Consider the following 21,281-nt stretch of genomic DNA (forward strand, 5'->3'; position numbering starts at 1 on the left):
TTCCATTTTTTATGCATTTCAATTCCAGTATTCTTACTACTAACAATTCCTGGATTTTTAATATTAAAATTTTAATTCAAGAATGGTACTCCTGAATCAAGGCAAATGTTTGCTCTTTCCACACTTTTCACAGAAGCTTTTCAAGTTTAGCAGTTTAATTAAACCAAAAACACACAAAAATGCTTAAAAATAAAAGAGCTCATATTTATTACCTATTTAAGATTTTGACAAACTCTCAGAATTATAACTTGCCTGAAGTTATACTGTATCTGGTTTATTAGTTTATTGATAGTTACACATTCTTAACCACAACTATATAGCTTACTGATAGCTAGAAGGATAAAATTCTTATATGTAAAATTTTAAATGATTCAATTATCCAGCTAACAGTTTTTCAAAATGTGTTCAACTAAATGAACATAGTACCCTTAACATTATTAATTATTAAGTTTTGTTACACAGTGATAAGTTTTGTTCACCTTTCTGTTAGTATTAAAAACTAACTCCTTAAAATACACTTCACTATTAGTATACACAATATACATCGAGATTCATCATGAAAACTGACCTTACTTTTCAACCAATTTTACTGCCAGTTCAAAATTTTTTTCCAAATATCAAAAAAATATATATTTCCTCAAAGGCAACTCATTAATGCCTAATGCAAAACAGTTTATTTAGGGCCTCTCCTTTTCTATTCTTCAATTATAACCAGAGAGTAGTACAAAATGCTAAGGCCCAACAATAAAGGCACTCCACATATTTTAGTTTTATCACTTCCTGTATGTCTTAAACATTTCCGTGGACAACTACTATTATTTTTAAGTAGCAATAACCTTTTACTAAAAGACTATATTTGAAAGTTTTAATATCTAAAAAATGCTAAGTCTAAACCTATACCACCAAGTCTCAGTATATATTAGGAGATTATTTTAATCAAACACAAGTTACACTAATATTTTTATAATTAGTACTAACATTGTCAACAGAACAAAAACAAAATCATGCAAACATACAGTGAGGGTTTAACTATCCCCATTCTCTTTTCACATGTTCTCAGAATAAACTATTATCTCTCAAGTAACGCAAGATCAGCACAGAGTAGCTAAGGCTGGTCTTCTTTTGCATATTTACTGCCGCATGCAGGACCTGAAAGGTACCCAGGAAGATAACTGTTGGGGCTCAAAAGGTTTTTGCCTCTAATAACAATAATTTGGAGAGTAATTTAGGGTCTAAGTTTGTTGTTATTCCTGTTTTTAACAAATCTATTCATTTGAGTGTTACCATATCCCCAGGATGCCTTAGAAAAGAAGAGATTGGGGCCCAAAGAAATAAAGTTAATTTGGCCAAGATCATGGCCCTAAAGCAACAGAGCCTGGAATTCCACCAGGTCCTCTGATCACTAATCAGTGCTCCTCCTGCTGTAGCTTCCATCACCTCCCGAAGTCCTGAATTAACACATATGATAAAATAAAGGCTTCAGTGTCAAGCCATCAAAAGACATAACCCATGAGGGGTGAGACTGGCTCAGGAACAGTCATTTGAACCCAACCTGTCCACCTTTTTTCCCATGAGCCAGAGGAGGGATTTTGCAGGGGTTTTGCCCATCTAGCTAATTTGCTAATAAACTGTCTTTATATCCCACCCCCTGTTTTTCCTTCCTAAAACAATCACATGGTGCTTTAACTGATTTTTCTTTGGATTATTGTTACTTGTGACACCAGACACACACACAAGCAAAAAACATGAGGCAAAGGAAATAAAACCCACTGTCTTAACAGAATCCCTGATAAAGTCCTGACTTCTCCCCTCATTATTTGTGGGACCTTGGATGAGTTCCCTAACCTCTTCAGGCCTTGTTTTCCTTCTCTGTAAAGTAAGGATAACAGTATTTACCTCACAGGAGTTCGTGAGGATGGCAGCAATCGATAGCATACATGTGCCATGCACAATGCTCATGTGTGAGCCCCTCCTTCACCCCAGAGAATCCCTTTATTCATCAAAAAGTGAATAAAGAACCACCTTACATTAAAAAAGAAATCATATCCATGTAGGTACCTAAGTAACAACTCAAAGAAAACTCCTTGGTACTAAAATTCAAATATGCTTTGTATAACATATCTAAAGGCAATTGATTAGAATCAGACCTGATGCCTGAAAGTTTAGATCTTAAATGCAAATTTTCAAACATCTGTTCCCTGTCTCACACCGGCCCTAACAGTCTCTGTTAATGCAAAACAGACAACCAGGAACAACACCCTGTGGCTATCAAACAGAGCAAGGGAGAACTACTCCCCATGGCCTAACCACACAAATCACTGAATTACTAGATTGTAAGTTAGTTTATTTATTTTTGGGGGTGGGGCAGAGAGAAAGGGAGAGAATCCCAAGCAGTATCTGCACTGTCAGTGTGGAGCCTGCCTCAGGGCTTGAACTCATGAACTGTGAGATCATGACCTCAGCTGAAATCAAGAGTCACCTAGGTGCCCTGAATTAACTGACTGAGCCACCCAGGTGCCCTGAATTACTAGATGTTAAAGACAAGGTCACTGTCAGACGAATTCTAGGTTTGGCACCATCCAAGTTGAATGCCAATCTTGGGTTCTAGGTAAATCCAGCAAATGCTTTGCCTTACTATCTTGCATGGATAAACTGCCTAGCCGAGTGATGGCAAATGTGTTTCATCCTGAGTGTCAACTATGATTGATAGCAGAAATCCAAAGTATTGTCTATGGATGCACCAGGAGGCCAAATCAAAGCTCTGAAGAAACCTGTGCCAGGATCAATCTGCAATGTCTGCCAAGGATGGAGAAATATGCAACGAGTCTACTGGCTGGCCACTAGTCATCCATTTCCAGAATCATCTGATCTCACTGAAAAAGAAAATGATAGTAGCTAGCTTATTATTAGATATTAATGACCACACTACCATAGCAGTGAAATCCCTGGAGATCTAGGTGGCATATAATAAGTGTTTTAAGATATAGGTGACAAGCTATAATCCAATTTCTTTTTCCATGGACATTATAGAGTCAATACTATGTGTTCACATCCCATTTCCTTCTCCTCCTGGATTCACAACTAGTCTTCATTTCCCACCTTCTCCTAGTGAGGCCACTGTGTTCTTGCCAATGGAATATAGGCCAAATGATGTCTAGACCTGGACCTAAATCTTCCCCTGCAATACTGCCCCCAACTCGACTATCTTCCTTCCTCTGTTATATATGCATAGAATTCAGTGGTGAAATCCTAAGTGATAGAATCCCTAGAAGGAAGGTGCCATCCACAGCAGACTGTGATGTGAGCAAGAAATAAAACTCAGATCAAGCCACTAGTTCTTGGGATTCCCAACAAGGTAGTTCTGGTTAAGACCGACAGCCATAGTATCATGCGTACTCACAGAGACAAACCATGACCTGAGCAAAGCAAGTCAGAATTCTTCCCTATGAATTTGTAAAACTCTAGGAAGAGAATTCCTTTCTCTTGGTGAGGCTGTGGTGATGTGAACCTGGGAGCTTTAGTCCACTGTGTTTCCAGACTCACTGAGAAAGTTAATTTGTGAGACTGAAGCACGTGTTCTGTCACTATTGTGTGAAATGGAGGTGAGAGAAACAGGAGGTGGAGGAAGAATCCTAAACAAGCACCAGGGAGGTCCAGTTCACCGTGCCTTTCCCTCAGCTTGATTACAAGGGCCAAAATGATCCTGTCTTTGCCCAAATTAGTTTCATCTATATTCCTGTAACTCATAATCAAACTAGTCATGACTAATATGGGTATAAAGTAGGAAGTAAAAACCCTTCAACACACAGATAGCATTTTGGTAAATATTCTACCAAAATATGTATAACGAACTTATCTATCTATATCTTAAAAAATGAAAATTAGACCATATCTAATAAATTGTCTTCACATGTCAGATATACTTTAACAACCTCATTTTTCAAAGCTGCCCAGATCTTATTGTTTGGACACCCATCATTTTTTAATCAAGTATTTAGGTGTATTCAATTTTGTATTCCTATATACATTGCTACAACAAACATCTTTGAATGCATACTTTTCTTTATTATGCCAACTATTTTTCAGAGATAAATTTATAGCAGTCAAATTGCTGTGTCAAAGGATCTTTAAGAGTTTTGACAGAGATAAATTTATAGCAGTCAAATTGCTGTGTCAAAGGATCTTTAAGAGTTTTGACTAATATTGCCAATTTTCTCTCCCAAATATTCGCACCAATTTACATTCCCACCAATTGAGTGCCCAATTTATACTCTTATTTTTCCACCTGAAAAAGTAATGCTGAACTCAACTGAAGAAACACTTATAAGTTCACAGCATTACTGCATGAATTGATTAGTACAACAATCCAAAGAAGGGCCAAAGTCACTAGGTTCCACTGATATATATATATATATATATATATACACACACACACACACACACATATATATATATATGCACACACACACACATATAGAGACAGAATGAGAGAGCAAGAGAGAAAATAGACCCTTGACAGACTAATGTTACTGCAGCACACAGTTTTTCATAAAATGCAATAAAGTATAACTAAAAATTAAGTGACTCTTTTTGAACCATGATGGGCTCCCTTGTGGGGAAAAAAGGAAGTACAAAACAACAAAGCAAAGAGGAGATGCAGGTGTTAACAGTGAATTCAGCCTGTTGTTAGCACATCCTCAAATCAGCTTTCCATGGAACCTTCCAAGGGTGCACTCATGCTAATTAGTGGCAGGCAAAAACCAGAATGTTAAATGTAAAATGCTTAATGAAGAGCCCAGAAAAACATGAACACGTTGCAACCCTCCTGAATTAGGGAGACAAAAATTACAAAACTTTGTGAAGCCATGGCCGAACTGAATGGTTTAGGCAGATGGTGGAGGGTCTGTAAAGCATACAGTTTGAAGCTAATCAAGTTGGCATTGAGATTATAGAAAGTTTTCTAAAATTACATTCCAGCTTTTAAGGAAAAATAATAAAATATTTCCTGGTATTTTTAATACTTCTCTTAAGGAAAAGAATTACAGAAGATGATAATGTGGAAACAACTAGCTTTGGAAAGAACAGGAGAACAATAAAATTCTTCACTTGGATATTTACTTAACCTCAATATTAATAACTTAGGTTTTTTCTTTGACAACAAAGAAAAGACTAACAAACCCAGCAAAACATGGCATAAACGTACTTAGATATACATAATATATATGGTGATTTGGGGGGGGGGGTTACTTTTGATTTTTTTTTGGTTTGTTTTGGACTGTTAACAGTTAAGCCTGATTATAAAATTCTATTATTTCACTGGTAATAGTTAAGGAATGTTATAAATTCTGTCATCAAAAAATAAGGTCGAACTAAAAGGCCTTTAAAGTTTGTTTAATACACAGTTTTTAAGACTTTCAACTAAGTTACACACATCTGTAATCTTTTTAGTCTTCACTGTCACCAATGGCAGAGGTAGCATTCTCTGGTGTTAGCACTATGACCCAACAACCAAGCAACAGACAAAAAGAGGAAAAAGATAAAAAGAGGTCAGACTGGCAAGGCGCGTCCTAGAATGCCGTTAGGGACTGCTTCGTGACTGTCCACTGTGCCAGAAGTGCCCTGGGTTTGGTTTGCATTTATGGTGAATTTGAATTCAGACTACTAAAGTGTATGTGGGTGTGTATGTATATATGTTTAAATATTTTTCCATTTCCCACGTGACTCACACAGATATTATTTCCTAGCATCAACAGAGCAATCAGAACTAGGTGAACAAAGCAATAACCCATTAGGGCACCTGCTCAAGGCAGACAGATAGGAATTATTCAGGATTAACCCACACAGAATGTATGGTTTTTCCTCCTTGGCACTTAGCTTCCTTATCTGTGAAAATGAAGGTTGTCTCCAGCTTTAGAAGGCCCTCCACATCTGGTCACCATCCACAACTCAGCTCTTGCTTCTTAACATTCTTAGCCTTCTTAAATTTAGTTTTCCAGTAACCCTTAACTTCTTTAAATTCCTACAGTGTGCCCTGCTCTCTCTGAACCTCTTCTTAGAGAAGGGTGCAGCAGCTCCTGTCTGTCCCTCACCTACGTAGTCCACTCATTCTTCCGGTCTGAGCTTAAACATCACTTCGGCAATGTACCTCCACTGGGGTCTTTACTTCCCCTGTTAGCACTTAATTCTTTTTGAGCCACTCATAATTATTTCTTTCATTTTCTCCCCTAATAAGCTGCCAAGAGCTATATGTATCTTGTTCACCATGGTATCCTTGCCTCTTGGAATGATTCCTGACATTTAGTAAATACCCAATATTTGTTAAATGAATAAATAATGGCATCGTGCTAAATAAGCTACTAAAAGCCTCAATACTGAAAGTAATTTCTAATTTCTACAAACAAGTGAAATTAAAGCCAAATTAAATATGCTAACATTTATTGCTCTCTTTACAAAGGAAACACAACCCAAAATTTTAGCTTAAGCTTGTCCCCTTTCTTCATAGCTTTTCTAAAACCCTCAATGGTGATATTATCATGTTAGTGAATCATGAATGGTGAATATCATTTCAATGAAAATTAAAAGTATACAGCTACTTTGAAATAATGTTTTTCTTCTATAACTATCCCTACTACTCATAATGTATACACTCGTGAATTATAAGGTGGATACGGAAAAACAATGCTACCTAACTGCATCCAACTCAAAACAAACTAAAGCAAATGGGTACCCACATATACACACAATAAATGCTAGTGAAGAATTTTCTCTAATATTAATAATCATATACTACCTAATTATTGATGACATCCATCAAGAGAAGTACACATATGCTTTAACTTACAACCAAAAAAATCTTTTCACGTCAAGGATATAATTTTCTCCCAAATAACATTTTTATCATGTCACAGGAATGCAAGTGTTAAGAGACCATCAGGAAATGTACAGCTATGTACATTAAGCAATTTAATATTTCTTTTAGTTGTTTTATTTCCTCCAATATTACACTTTGGTTTTCAAAACCTTGAGAGAAAATGAATCAAGTTAAACTCCTTGCTCTTCTGAAAGGTTAGCAAGTAAAAGTAAAATCTTTAAAGAGAAAGTTTATAAGAACAAAAAAGTTCTAAAATTTGGGAGATGTGAAATCTGAAATAAAAAATCATTCACTAAAGGTTTACCAAAACCCGCTCCCATGCTATGTTTGGTGTTAGAGATAAGGCAGCCTCAATGAAACTGCAGACTAGAGGGAACAAGAAATTCTACTAAACAGGATCCCTCTGCAGCCCCGTGAGTGATATGGCAGGGATGCATGCATGGGGGGCCATCGAAGTCCTGAGAAAGAATGACTAAACTAGGTTTTGGAAGTGAAATTTTAAAAATACGTTAAAACACAGAAACTGCATAAAGGACAAAAAGTAATACAGAGAATAGATGAACCTAATGAATTTCAAAGCTTCTCAGGAACGAACTGTGGTGTGTATGGGGAGTGGAAGGAAAGAACAGAGGATAGGAAAACAGGCTGCTTGCATCTCTAGCATACAGAAAAAAAGCACACCTGATAATTTGGGTAAATATTACTGTCATCCTGCCACTCATTTGGGTGACCTCACAAGAAAATAAGAGCAATCCCCAAGGCCAAAACAGAAAGAAGATGCAGAAAAACACACAGCAAAGTGATACTGAAGAGCAGGCTCCTTGAGGCCATGTGTTAATCTGAGAGGCCAGGAGGCTTAGATTTTAACAGCCCTATGGGGAACAGGAAACAAGGTCTTGAGACTAAGCAAGGTGGCTAGTTGGAATAAAGACCTCCACAGAAAGCTGGGATCCTCAAAGGGTTACTCCCTTTGTAAAATAAGAAGAAAAAACAAAAACAAAAAAGAACAACTTCCAGCAAAGGAAGACAAAAGCTCATCCTACTCAGTCTAGGTTCTGGGTAAATGAAGGAAAAAGAAGAAATATCTAGGGCTTTTATAACCATAGCTTTTCCCTTGTCCAAGTTGGTGACTCATATTTAGACTACAGATTCACACTCCTCTATCCAAGACCCTCAGAGCCATATGTGTTTCAGAATTTAGGATTGTTCAGATTTTACAAAAGTGAAATGGTACATACGCCATATATTAAGTAACACCCCAGTCTAATCTGGACAGCAGACTATAATACAACAATATTTCTGTAGTTCAACATACAAACTTTGATGGTAGGAAACATAAAGACTGGATAAGGTCAAGTTCTGCTATAAAATGTTTTATAAAAAAGAACTCTGGTATTCTGAGCTTTTTAGACTTCGAATTACACACCTAGACCTGCACTGGATGGGAAACTCCAATAGCAGAAACTACCTTAAGGTGCCCTCAGGACAGTAGCACTTGTGGGATTTGACAGAAGCAAACACAAATCCTCTCTAGGTTATCCTAAATTTTCAGGATTCCCACATATGAAGTCCAAAATTATAAAACATGTGAGGAAACATTTCACAATAGTCAGTCAGTCAAAAACAGTAGCAGACACAGAACTTCATGATCTATGAGATACAAATATACATTTATTTGTATGAGATACAAATATAGTCAGCTGTGTTCCAAATGGTGAATAAACCAAAGAGGAACTCAAAAATGTGAGTAAGAAATCTATGTCATCCAAAAAAGAGCAAATTTGAAAAGCTTCAAAAATGAAAAATATTAATGAATAAAATTCGAAACGAAAGGATGAGTAAAAGCAGACACAACATAAAGAGAGAATTAATAAACTGGAAGATACCTGAAAAACAAAGCATGCTAAACAGTAAAAAAAACATTTGAAACTATAAATGTTATATAAGGATATAATGAGATAGAAGAATATAATGAAAAGATTTAGTGTTAAGAGGATAAATAAAAGAAAGCCACAGCTAAGAGGAAGGAACGCTTCCAAATTCATTCTATGAGGCCAGCACTGCCCTGATACCAAACCAGATAAAGACACCACAAAAAAAGAGAACTATAGGCCAGTATCTCTGATGATCATAGATGCAAAAATCCTCAAAATATTACCAAACCAACAATACATTAACAAATCATTCACTACAATCAAGTGGGATTTATTCCAGGGATGCAAAGGTGGTTCATTATTTATAAATCAATGCAATATATCACATCAACAAGAGAAAGGACAAAAATCATATGATTATTTCAATAGATGTAGAAAAAGCATTTGGCAAAGTACAACATCCATTCATGATAAAAATCCTCAACAAAGTCAGTTTAGAGAGAACATACCTCAACATAATAAAGACCATATATGAAAAATCCATAGCTAATATCATACTCAATGGTGAAAAATGGAGAGCTCTTCCCCTAAGATCAGGAACAAAATCATGTCCATTCTCACCACTTTTATTCAACATAGTTCTGGAAGTCCTACTAGCCACAGCAGACAAGAACAAGAAATAAAAGCATTCAAAATTGGCAAGGAAGAAGTAAAACTTTCACTATTTTCAGATGACATGATCTAGAAAACCCAAAGATGTCACCAAAAAACTACTAGAGGAGGTAAATGAATTCAGTAAGGTCACAGGATACAAAATCAAAATACAGGAATCTGTTGTATTTCTACATAGTAATAATAAAGCAGTAGAAAGCGAAATTAAGAAAACAATCCCATTTACAATTGCACCAAAATAAATACATAAATAAAATGCCTAGGAATAAACTTAACCAAGGAAGTGAAAGACCTGGACTCTGAAAACTATAAAGTACTGATGAAAGAAATTCAGGATGATACAAAGAAATGGAAAGACATTCTATGCTCATGGCTTTGAAGAATATTGTTAAAATTTCTATACTAGTGAAAGCAATCTACAGATTTAATGAAATCCCTACCAAAATACCAACAGAATTTTTCACTGAACTAGAACAAACAATCCTAAAATCTGTACAGAACCACAAAAGAAAAGAAAAGAAAATCCAAATAGCTAAAGCAGTCTTGAAAAACAAGAACAAAACTGTAGGGATCACAATCCCAGATATCAAGATATACTACAAAGCTATAGTAATTAAAACGGTATGGTACAAGCACAAAAACAGACACATAGATCAATGGAACAGAATAGAGAGCCCAGAAGTAAACCCACTACTATATGGTCGATTAATTTCCAACAAAGGAGGCAAGAATATGCAATGGGAAACAGTCCCTTCAACAAAAGGTGCTGGGAAAACTGGACAGCTACATGCCAAAGAATGAAACTGGGACACTTTGTTACACTATACACAAAAATAAATTCAAAATGGATTAAGGACCTAAATGTGAGATGTGAAGTCATAAAAATCCTAGAAAAGAGCACATGCGGTAATTTCTCCAACATCAGTTACAGCAATATTTTTCTGATGTGTCCCCTGAGGCAAGGGAAACAAAAGCAAAAATAAACTATTGGGACTACATCAAAATAAAAAACTTCTGCATAGTGAAGGAAACAATAAAACTAAAAGACAGCCTACTGAATAGGAGAAGATATTTGCAAATGACATATCTGAATAAGGGTTAGTAACCAAAATCTACAAAGAATGTATATAACTCAGAACCAAAAAAAAGTCAAATAATCTAAGTAAAAAATGGACAGAAGACATGAAGAGACATGTCTCCAAAGAAGACACATAGATGGCCAACAAACACATGAAAGATGCTCAATATCACTTCTCATCAGGGAAATACAAATCAAAACTATAGTGAATATCACTTCATGCCTGCCAGAATAGCTAAGCCAAAAACACAAGAAACAGTGTGTTGGTGAGGATGTGGAGAAAAAGGAACCCTCTTGCAATGTTGGTGGGAATACAAACTGGTACAGCCATTACACAGTATGGAGATTCCCGGAAAATAAAAAATAAAACTATCATATCATCCAGTAATTCCACTGCTGGGTAATTACTCAAAGAATATGAAAACACTAATTAAAAAAGATATATACATCCCTATGTTTACTGCAGAATTATTTACAATAGACAATTTATGGACATAGTCCAAGTTTCCATCAATAGATGAATGGGATTAAGAAGATGTGGTATATACACGTACACATATGCACACACAATGGAATATTACTCAGCCATAAAAATAATGAAATCTTGCCATTTGCAACACCACAGATGGATCTAGAGAGTATAATGCTAAATGAAATAAGTCAGCTTGAGAAAGTCAAACGCCATATTATTTCACTCATATGTGGAACTTAAGAAACAAAACAAAGAACAACAAAAAAGAGAGAAACCAAAACATAGAGAGCAAACTGATGGTTATCAGAGGAAAGGTGGGAAGCGGATGAGTGAAACAGATGAGGAGGACTAAGAGTGATGAGCACTAAGTAATGTATACAAGTGTTGAATCACTATATGGTACCTGTGAAACTAAAACAACACTGTTATATTAACTATACTGAAATTAAAATTAAAAAAAAAGTTACATGTATACACATATGCACTACAGCAGGACAAGACAAACAAGATTTTAGAAGCTGCCACAAGTACTAAGAGATTACCTAAAGACATGTAGACTCATAGATGACTTCTTACAAGGAACAACAGTAGCCAAAAGAGTGAAATTATGTTCCAAGAAAAAACAACTATATATAAACTATATAGAAAAAAAATATATACATATATAAGATATATGAACTATCATTCAAAAATATGGACAAATTTATCTTTAGACAAAAATAGAGTTTACTACTAAAGAGCCTCACTTAAGGAGCTTTAAAAGGATACAGTTCTGGAAAATCTTAGACATAATGAAGGAATGGTTAAGTCAAGGAGGGTTTACCTGCATAAACACTGCCTGTATCAAATAATAACATCTAACTTTGGGAGCTAAAACTATGGTAGAATTAAAACACTACCCAACATAGCATGTAAGTGAGAAGTGGGTGACTGAAGTTTCTAAATTTCTCTTCTTTAGGAGGAAATAAAAAGATACTGTTCTACTTTAGACTTTAAGTAGACATAACTACATTTTTAAAGGTGATCATGAAAAGAAACAGAAATAATATGTATTTTAAGCTTTCAAACTATAGAAAGAGAAACTTGGAATTAAAGCACAAACTGAAGTAAATGAAAAGAGGGGGCAAAAAACAATCGTGGAGAAGTGGTAAGGGCAAATCACTAATGGTCATGTCTGTTGTTATGGTGGTGGTAGTGGCAGTAATGGTACGAGTAAGGGCAACAGTAGCACCAACAGCGATTGCACTAGCAACAGCGGTAGTCATAACTGATGTTCAGTGCACATTTGTGAGTCAAGCTCTGGGCCAGGTATTTCACATGCATTGTATCTCACCAAAGATAACACGTAAGTAACATTACTCACCTTTGTTTTACAAATGAGGTTTGTAACTGATTTAAACCAAGGCAGAAACAGTTAAGAAGGACATTTCAGAGAGTTTTTTTAACAACTGATCACTGACTGGATGTAACAGATGAGGGGAAACTCAAATTAGTGGCTTGGCCAATTCGGTGGGCAATGCCTGGAACCTAACAACAATCCTAGTAGTTCACACTTGGGTTAAGCCAAAGACACAGGATATCCAAAGAGGGGTAGACTTGTGTTTGTTTTCTTTGGAATGGTGAGCTTCTGTTTCAAGAAGCTTGGCTGTGAAAGAAAGGCAAGGGACAACAGGTTGGCTGCTGGAAGAGGTCATAGAATCCAAGGAGGGCTGTGTGTCGGTGAGCTTGTTTTAAATGGAGATACTTGAAAATGCTCATGAGAGAGATAGGAGGAGAGGTTAAAGATACAGATGACAGAACAACTGATACAGAAAGGAGGAGAGTTATCATTTAAAATAAAAGTGCTGGGGTGTCTGGGTGGCTCAGTCAGTTGAGCGTCCGACTTCGGCTCAGGTCACGATCTTGCGGTCCGTGAGTTCGAGCCCCGCGTCAGGCTCTGGGCTGATGGCCCAGAGCCTGGAGCCTGCTTCCGATTCTGTGTCTCCCTCTCTCTGACTCTCCCCCCGTTCTCTGTCTCAAAAATGAATAAACGTTAAAAAAAAATTTTTTTTTTAAAAATAAAAAAAATAAAATAAAAGTGCTAACCCTGGGAGAATAATTAATGATCAGGCCAAAAAGCAAAACCACACAAAGTAGACAAAAATGCAGCTTCTCTCTTGAGTAGCCAGGAATGGCTTATCACAAAATCCTTTAGAAAACATTAAATCCTTCTTAAAGATTCATAGTAGAGACAGTTTATGTACACATGGGAAGGCAGGAGGGATCCTCACACATTTGGAACAAATGAAGAGAGAGCAGGAACCCAGGTGTAAAAAGGCTGTGGGGTTTTGGGTACAATTCTCTCTCTGGTTTGGGCTGTCATCGAATTGCTCCTAGGAAGACTCCATCCTGTCTTATAGGTCATCATTTAACTGACACTGGGTATGCCATTCTACTATTCTCTCCTTAATGAGAAACAAAGTATAGACCACATTACATAAACCCCTAAGAAAAAAGACAGCCAACATTTTCCTTCACAAGCAAATGGTGTTTCTCTGTAAAGAGAAAAGAATTTGCAAACAAGGTGGAACTGAATAAACATATTTTTTTTATTTTTTTAATATTTATTTACTTTTTGAGAGAGAGAGAGAGAGAGAGAGAGAGAGAGCAAGCGGGGTAGGGGCAGAGAGAGAGGGAGACACAGAATCCGAAACAGGCTCCAGGCTCTGAGCTGTCAGCACAGAGCTGGACACAAACCACAAGATCATGACCTGAGCCAAAGCTGGACACTCAACTGACTGAGCCACCCAGGCGCCCTGAATAAATATTTTTTAATGGAAAGAAATGGGACTTTTCAAATTATTTAATTGAACTATGATTATATTTGAAGGCTCACTTAATAGCAGCTGGCTCAGGAGTTGAGCCACCTAAAATACAACTCTGTTAAGGAAAGCATCCTAGGCCCTCAGGGAAGAAGGTTATATGTCACTTCTGACCTTCTTTACGAAGTTACTGAAACCTAGATAAGCTCCAAGAACATCCCATCCCAGCATCAATCAATCTGAAAAGAGGAGGTAAGATATTTGAAGGATATTTATTTGTGAAAAGCTAAGAGATAGATCCATAGCAACTGAGTGCACAGATTAAATTACAAGACTTCAGCAGCCATTTATTAAACATTAAAACTAATATGGCAATGTATCAAAAATCTAGATTTTAATCTAAAATACTACAAGCTAATATTGCAATTAATATATAAATTTACCTACTCTTACATGATTTTATTTTTTTCCATATATACAAGTTTTGCAACTTTTAAAAAATTGTGAGTTACCAATTATATACTGGTTCTAAGAAAGTATCTGCTAACTACACTGATCACCAAAGGAGAAAAAAATATCCAAAGTGACCCAAATAGAATATTATACCATAAAAAAAAAAAAAAAAAGATTTCTCTGAAAATTTGGAAGTAAAAAGATCCAGGAAAAAACAGTTGATATAAAGCCTGCTCAACTATTTTAAGACATTGTTTTTTAAAATTTTTTTAAATGTTTTTATTTATTTTTGAGACAGAGAGAGACACAGCATGAGCAGGGGAGGGGCAGAGAGAGGGGGAGACACAGAATCTGAAGCAGGCTCCAGGCTCTGAGCTGTCAGCACAGAGCCTTGATGTGGGGCTTGAACTTACAGACTGTGAGATCATGACCTGAGCTGAAGTCAGACACCCAACTGACTGAGCCACCCCGGGCACCCCAATTTTAAGTCATTTCTAAAGCATGCTCCCTACTATTACCTGAGACTCTTTGCCACTCTTCTGCTTTTCCTGCTCCTGCCAGCCCCCAAACCTCACATGATCTCTCCACCCTCTCCCAGAATGCTGAGTGTTGTCTGGGAACATCACAAGACCATACAGATTGGCGTCTTTACAGATTTACTGTATAAATGATCATTGACTCGAATGCTTTTTCAGAAGTGATTTCCCCCAGCTCTTCCTCACTGCCTAAAAAATACTATCTCCTCCATCTCCACACCTAGACTGGGTCTTCTGGTGAAATCAAGGAGGAATGGAGCGTGCCTTGGTACAGAAAAATGAGAGGGTGTATTTAGTCAATAACAAATAGTGAAATGAGAACAAATGGGATAAAAGTAAAATATGTTACAGCAAAACAGTACACTTCTCACGTTGAAAGTTACTCTAGTGTTCAGTAAACTTTTATACATCGATCCTATTAATTTTATTCAATAGTCTTTATTTTTTGGATCTATGCACTATAGAAAGATTTTTTTCAGTTATCACAAGTATAAATATGGTATCAACTGAATTAGCATGCAAATAGCATTTCTATAAATCAAAATATATTTTATTTATACTAAGCAAGCTTCTGTAAAGCAAATAAACTTTTAAGGTTAAATTTTCATTATATATACTCACAATATTTCTTATTTGCAGATATTTTATGAATAAAATTAAAACAGTAGGAATCTTGTGGTAACTTGCCAATATTTGCCTTGAATCAAAACATAATCCATATCTCCCACTACTTTTATAGATATTGTAATAAGAAGTAACATCTTTTTCTTAATTTGGGATAGGACTCATTTCTAAAATGACAGTCAGTATCCCTCAAACGTAAGATTCAGAACTCAAATCACTTGTTCATTATGTAGCATAAGCTCATTATTAAAAACCCTCAAGATGTTTAAAATGGAAAAAAATTGCATTATTGATACCCAATTTGGCTTTTCATGAGGTTTGGTTTGATATAAATGTCTATGTTTAAATTTTGATAATGTTAAATAGGGTTTTTTAACCACAGGACATATATAGAAGTTGTTTGTAAGAGCTATTAACAGAAATGAATATTAGGCTGCCAAACTTTCCAAATTTCTTCCTGCAGGTGTTACATTGGGCCGATTCTATTTTTTGGTTGTTCTTTAACTGTGATACAGCACTTGGGCAGATACTAGGTGCCCTACTGGATCTTATCTCTTTATTATTTGACTTGGGCAGGCCATCAACTACAAAACAGAAAAGGAAAAGCAACTGAAATACACAACAGTTGTAACCAAAAGTTAAATACTTGCTGAATCCTGGATATTTCATGTGTTACCAAATAGGTACACAAAGTTACAAAGAAAAGGAAACAAAGATGTATAAAGGGACCCAGAAAAACTAATGTCAAACTAACATTGGTCAAGTATTTAATTTTCATGTGCAAGGAGCAAGATTATTATAGCAGAGTATGGAATAAAAGTTTTACATAGTTCAAACGTACCTTAAAATATATATTATAAAATATTAATTTATTCTTTAATGTTTATTTTGTGAGAGAGAGAATGTGCACGCATGCCCTCTCACAAGTGGGGGAGGAGAGAGAGGAAGAGAGAGAATACCAAGCAAGCTCCATGCTGTTAGCACAGAGCCTGACGCAGGGCTCGATCTCATGAGCAGAACTGTGAGATCGTGACCTGAGCCAAAATCAAGAGTTGGACACTTAACCAACTGAGCCACCCAGGAGCCCCAATATTAATTTACTTTAAATTCAGTAAATATCTGCTGATTATGGTGAAGCTTTTTCTGAATATATTTTTCCTCTAAGAAACTTACTGTTACTGAAAAGGGGGGAAATCTGAGACTATATGCCTAGAGTTTCTTTATCTCCACCTTTGCTCTGCCCTCAGATGTTAACAAATCATTCCTTTAAATGTTTAAATCATATACCATTAAGCATCATTTTATAAACCACTAGAATGAACCCTAATTTTCTTGGCCTATCATCCCAAACAGAAAAAAAAATCATATTTTAAACCAATACTTTAAATAATATTCAGAGCCTATTCCATTAATCCAATATCTGCAAAAAAAAAAATCACAAAACCATAAACTTTAATCTTATAACCTTTCAAGCTAAATTCCAAACTAAAAAGTTATACACAAATCAAGCTAATTATTTTTTTTTGTTTCCACTCTACATTATGCTCTTTTCCTCCCAACTACTATTTAGTATTTTCAATACTAAAACATTACTTAAGAGTGCTTCAATGCCTATAGGGAAACTTAGTTATGTGTTTGCATGTCCTAATAATGGATGTGACTCACTGTTATAACTGTTATGTTACCGAAAACCTGTGAAAAAATTGCTAAGGTAGTCTACTATTATTTAAAGGAACTTCACAAGGAATTCCAAGTAAAATGCCCTCTTAAAATGCATATAAATATAACAATATTTGTATACTCAAATTTTCCATGTCATTTTTTCTTAAGATAGGACATATCAATAATGTGATATCTATCTTTCCAAATTTTGCCCTAAGGTTGTATTTAAGTGCAGCTCTTTTATTTTATTACTTATTCAAAAACTAAAATGTTAAAAAGAAAACTAATACTGTTCAGTGCTTGCCTTTTGCTCATTTTTTCAAGTGACCAAATTCAAAAGTCTTCATGCATACCATAGAGATTTGCAATAGAGCATGGGTTGTGCTGCATGATTTCACACAAAGCCATACAAACAGGATAGGTGTTTTGGAGATTAACCATTCAGGCTAATATTGTTCCTCTCCACAGCCCCCAACAGAAAATATTACTCAATAAGCCACAGACAATAGTTAAGTGCAGTGGTTAAAAGCTGTGAAAGTTAATTACCTTTCCTGAACCTGTTAAGCAGCAATAAATTAATAATGTAAAGCCCAGTGCCTGGCATATACTAACTGCTCAATAAATGTTTAGCTCTTATGATTATTCACACTAATTCAATACCAATTCCTGCTTCATCTGCTTCCTAAATACAGAATCTCCCCCTTATGTTCCACATCTTCAAAATCACCCCACTCAGTAACATATGCTGGAGATACTGGAAAACCTCCCACCTTGAAAATTTTTAAGAGACTTTTCCAGATCTAAAATACTAAGGCGACTAAATATTTAGATATGGAAAAGTGGGTCTTTATCTGAATAATGTTTTGATGAAATGCTCAAACCTGTGAATGTTTATGATATGTATCAATATACTGATCTATCATTTTCATAGCATTTAGCAAATCAATAACCTATAACTTCTTTATTAATGAATATTTGCTAGACTGACACATACCTTTAAGACATGAGTCATCTTTCCAGAGTTGGGGAAACTGATGGAAAGATGGCTAAATGATTCAGCATGCTGCAGCAAAATGAGCTGGTCATGAATTTATAATTTCCACTCCTGTTAGGTGCCCTGGCCCTGGTGGCCTCTTCCATCCTGTACTGCACATATAACACATGATACCATAATCAACAAATTTTGTTAGAAACTCCCCCAGGAAAGGGGTAATGGTGTTTTCCCCTCAGACAAGCTTCTAGAAGCAAAATTATTCAATTCTGTGACACAACAGCTTCACAAGCCTGGATAACCCTCACAATGTCCAGCTGTATGCTTCATCAAGCTGTGCTCATACAGATAATAGGACTAAAGTCAATTCTAACACTGGTGCCATTTTCTCCGCTGCACAAGGCAGACACTGGGGAAGGCCTGAAGCAAAAGAAACTCAGAAAATGGGCAAAGGAAGCTAGATAGGAAATGGGTATGGCTATAGTTGTGTCTCTTATGCCAGCACTGACCTTTATCAACAAACATCATAACAGAGCAGTTCCTAAGCAGGTCAACGAGACTGAACAGCTAGAGCTGAATCAGCTAGAGGACATGTGCTGATGGAGCCTTACCTATAAAGAGTCTCAACACCTAAACCCAGTGAGTGCCTTTTGCTAAGTCCCTGTTTGTCTTTCAATAACTAAGTATTTACAGCGTTAATCATGTGAAAATTTTATATCAGATTCTAAACTAGATTAAAGCTGTTTTCCATCAAATAACAAATATAAAAAGAAAGCATTATGAATGAAACGTTTCATGTAAAAGTGCACCATCACAAATGCTGGAAAAAGCACATCCATTTTGTGACCACAGCAGTCATTCTGCCCAGCAGCTTCCGAGAATGGGACAAAGAAGTGTGCCAGGATGTGTAAAATGAAATCTCCATGATCTCTGAAGTTCAATTTCCTCATTCAATAGTTTGAATTTATTTCAGTTTGGTGTGGTTATGTACAACACACACTCACTCACACACACACAAAACCTCAGCAGCCACAGTGAAAGAGATGACACTTTTAAAATGTATTTAGAAAACTAGGGTGATAAATGTGACCTTTTATAATTTCATCTTTTTCTTTTTTGGGGGTGGGGGAGGGTTATGACTGTTCAACCCCTGATTTCCTATAACCTGGATAAAGGAGTGGTGTGTGGAGAAAGAAAGAAAGAAAAAAGGTGAAAAGTGCCCAATCCAGAATGTGCAATTTCTCAGTATTTTATAGTATTAATACATACAAGTATTTTTTTTTTCTCCACCAAGACCTTGGAGGTCAACAGGAGAAAAAAAATGGCTCAAACACAAGGTTTCAGGGTTGCCCCAAGGCAACACCTCCACCTCTGGAGATTTGGAGCTCAGCTGGGAGTTCTGAAAGCCGCAGCATTACAGACTGCGAGCCCAGGCCGCACGCCGGCATCCAGGGCGCCTCTGCCATGCGCATGTCCCGCTTATATAAAAAGATGCTTACAGTCCAGGTGCTTTTTCTTGGGGCCCATCACTTCATGAGTGGTGGCTTTGCAGACCGCTCTCGCAACAGCGGAGCCTGTCACGCTGTATTGAGCGGCGGCGATCCGATCCGTGAGCGTTTGGCCCGACATCTTCTCCGGCCAAGTCTATCGCCTCCTCTTCTGCGGGAAAGAAGGGGAGATGGTCCTGCTTGAAACCCGCAGACCCTACCCTCCGAGCACCCCGGCCCTGCCTCCTCCAGCCGCACGGCGGCTCCCTTCTCCTCCGTCCCCGCCCTGGTACCACCTCCAGGAGCTAGCAAAGCGCTAAGCCCCTCTCTTGCGACGCGATCTAAGGGTCTTGAACCAGAGTAGGTCTGTCACGGAGCCCCCTCCGGCCCCAGCCTCGTAACACCGTCCCCATCCCACTCCCCGTGCCTCCCGCCTCACCCCTCCGGCGCCCCCCTCCCCCCCAGTCAATCAGCACTTCGCCTGCAACCTGATCCCCGCGTGTCCGACCAGCTCCGGCGTGCGTCGGGGTTATTCCCTGGGCGCCGCGCCCACCGTGTGCCCACCTCTCGCTTGCCCGCCGCAGCGTTTCTTCCCAGTAGCCCGCAGGCTCCGGGGTCTGAACCGGATACCCAAGCCCTGGCCGTTTCCCTCCTCCTCCTCCTCCTCGCGCTGCTGCAGCAGTGGGCTCGTCCTCCTTCGGGCGCGGTGGAGATTATCCTACCATTGCGCCATATTATGCCCTCTCCTCCCTTTCCTTCCTCACCGCCGCCTCCAAAGGCCCGCCGAGGCCCTACGCCCGGGTCCCCTCCCCTCGCCCCCAAATCCCCGCCGCAGGGGCCGCCCGGGGGCTCTGCGGAGGCGCCGGAGTCTCTCGGCGCCTCGCCCTTCCTGGCAGTGGAGCAGAGACGGGCTGACAGCCCAGCCCAGCCCCCCGCCCGCAATCGAGCGCGCCACGGAGCTGTCACCCAGCCGCTGCCCTTCTCCGCGCCCTAGGATTATCCTCTCAGGATCCGCGCGCTGCCCTGGCGCGGAGGAGGGGGCCGAGCAGGGGCCGCGGGTACTCACCCCGCCCCGGGAGCGGCGCCTCCCGCCGCAGGATGAGCGGAGCCCGGGCCGCCGAGGGAAGCCGCGCCGGGTGGGTGTGTGCGGTCGCGCGCGGACCCGGTGCCCCGGTGCGCGATGCCTCCTGCCCTAGCCCGGCCCCCCGCCCTCCACTCCGCGGTCCCTGCGCCAGCCGCCCGTGGCCCCAGAAGCCTGTACCCGCCCGCCGCCGCCTCCTCCGCCGGCGCTGCAGCGTCTCTCTAGCGATCCGCGCCGCGTTCCCATCCCCGCCCCCACCTCAGCTGTAGCTGCTCCAACGAGTCAGGTGACGACGGCGGACTAACCCGGGCGAGCTCTCCGCGGAGCTCCTCGCGGCCCCCTCCCAGCTACTCACACACGCCGCCCCCCCCCCCCCCCGCAACCCCGAGACGGCCGGCTTACAGGCAAGGGGGCGCCGCGCGCGAGCATCCCCGGCCGGCGCGAGACAAGAAGAAGGAGGCGGGATGGCTGGGAGGCCGACACCCACCAGCCAACCACCCTCCGCGAGGCGCCCAGCAGCCCCACCGCCTGCTAGACCCGCACCCGGCACGCACTGCGTGCGCGCGCACCGCGCACACCTGCGCGGCTACTGCGGGATTCGCGGAGGGCGGCGGGGGCGTTGGAGCAGCCCAGCCAGTGGGCTTCTCGAGTGCTGCTGTGAAGGCCAAGGTTCGGGCGT

At 39.1% G+C, this 21,281-nt stretch overlaps 1 protein-coding gene across 4 annotated transcripts in view; it reads right to left on the reverse strand.

The window, feature by feature from the left end:
• SNAP91 (synaptosome associated protein 91) overlaps positions 1-21,081 on the reverse strand; it is a 145,006-nt gene extending 123,925 nt beyond the window's left edge. For all 4 annotated transcript variants that reach the window (XM_042939273.1, XM_042939272.1, XM_042939271.1 and 1 more), the window contains exons 1-2: positions 21,005-21,081; positions 19,534-19,693 (exon numbers count right to left, since the gene is read on the reverse strand). In XM_042939273.1, coding sequence (XP_042795207.1) covers positions 19,534-19,663 — 130 coding nt within the window. In that variant the 5' untranslated portion in view covers positions 19,664-19,693; positions 21,005-21,081. The remainder of the gene's footprint in view (positions 1-19,533; positions 19,694-21,004) is intronic.
• Positions 21,082-21,281: the final 200 nt, after the last annotated feature.

This window comes from Panthera leo, chromosome B2 (assembly GCF_018350215.1).
Source record: "Panthera leo isolate Ple1 chromosome B2, P.leo_Ple1_pat1.1, whole genome shotgun sequence".
NCBI lineage: Eukaryota > Metazoa > Chordata > Mammalia > Carnivora > Felidae > Panthera > Panthera leo.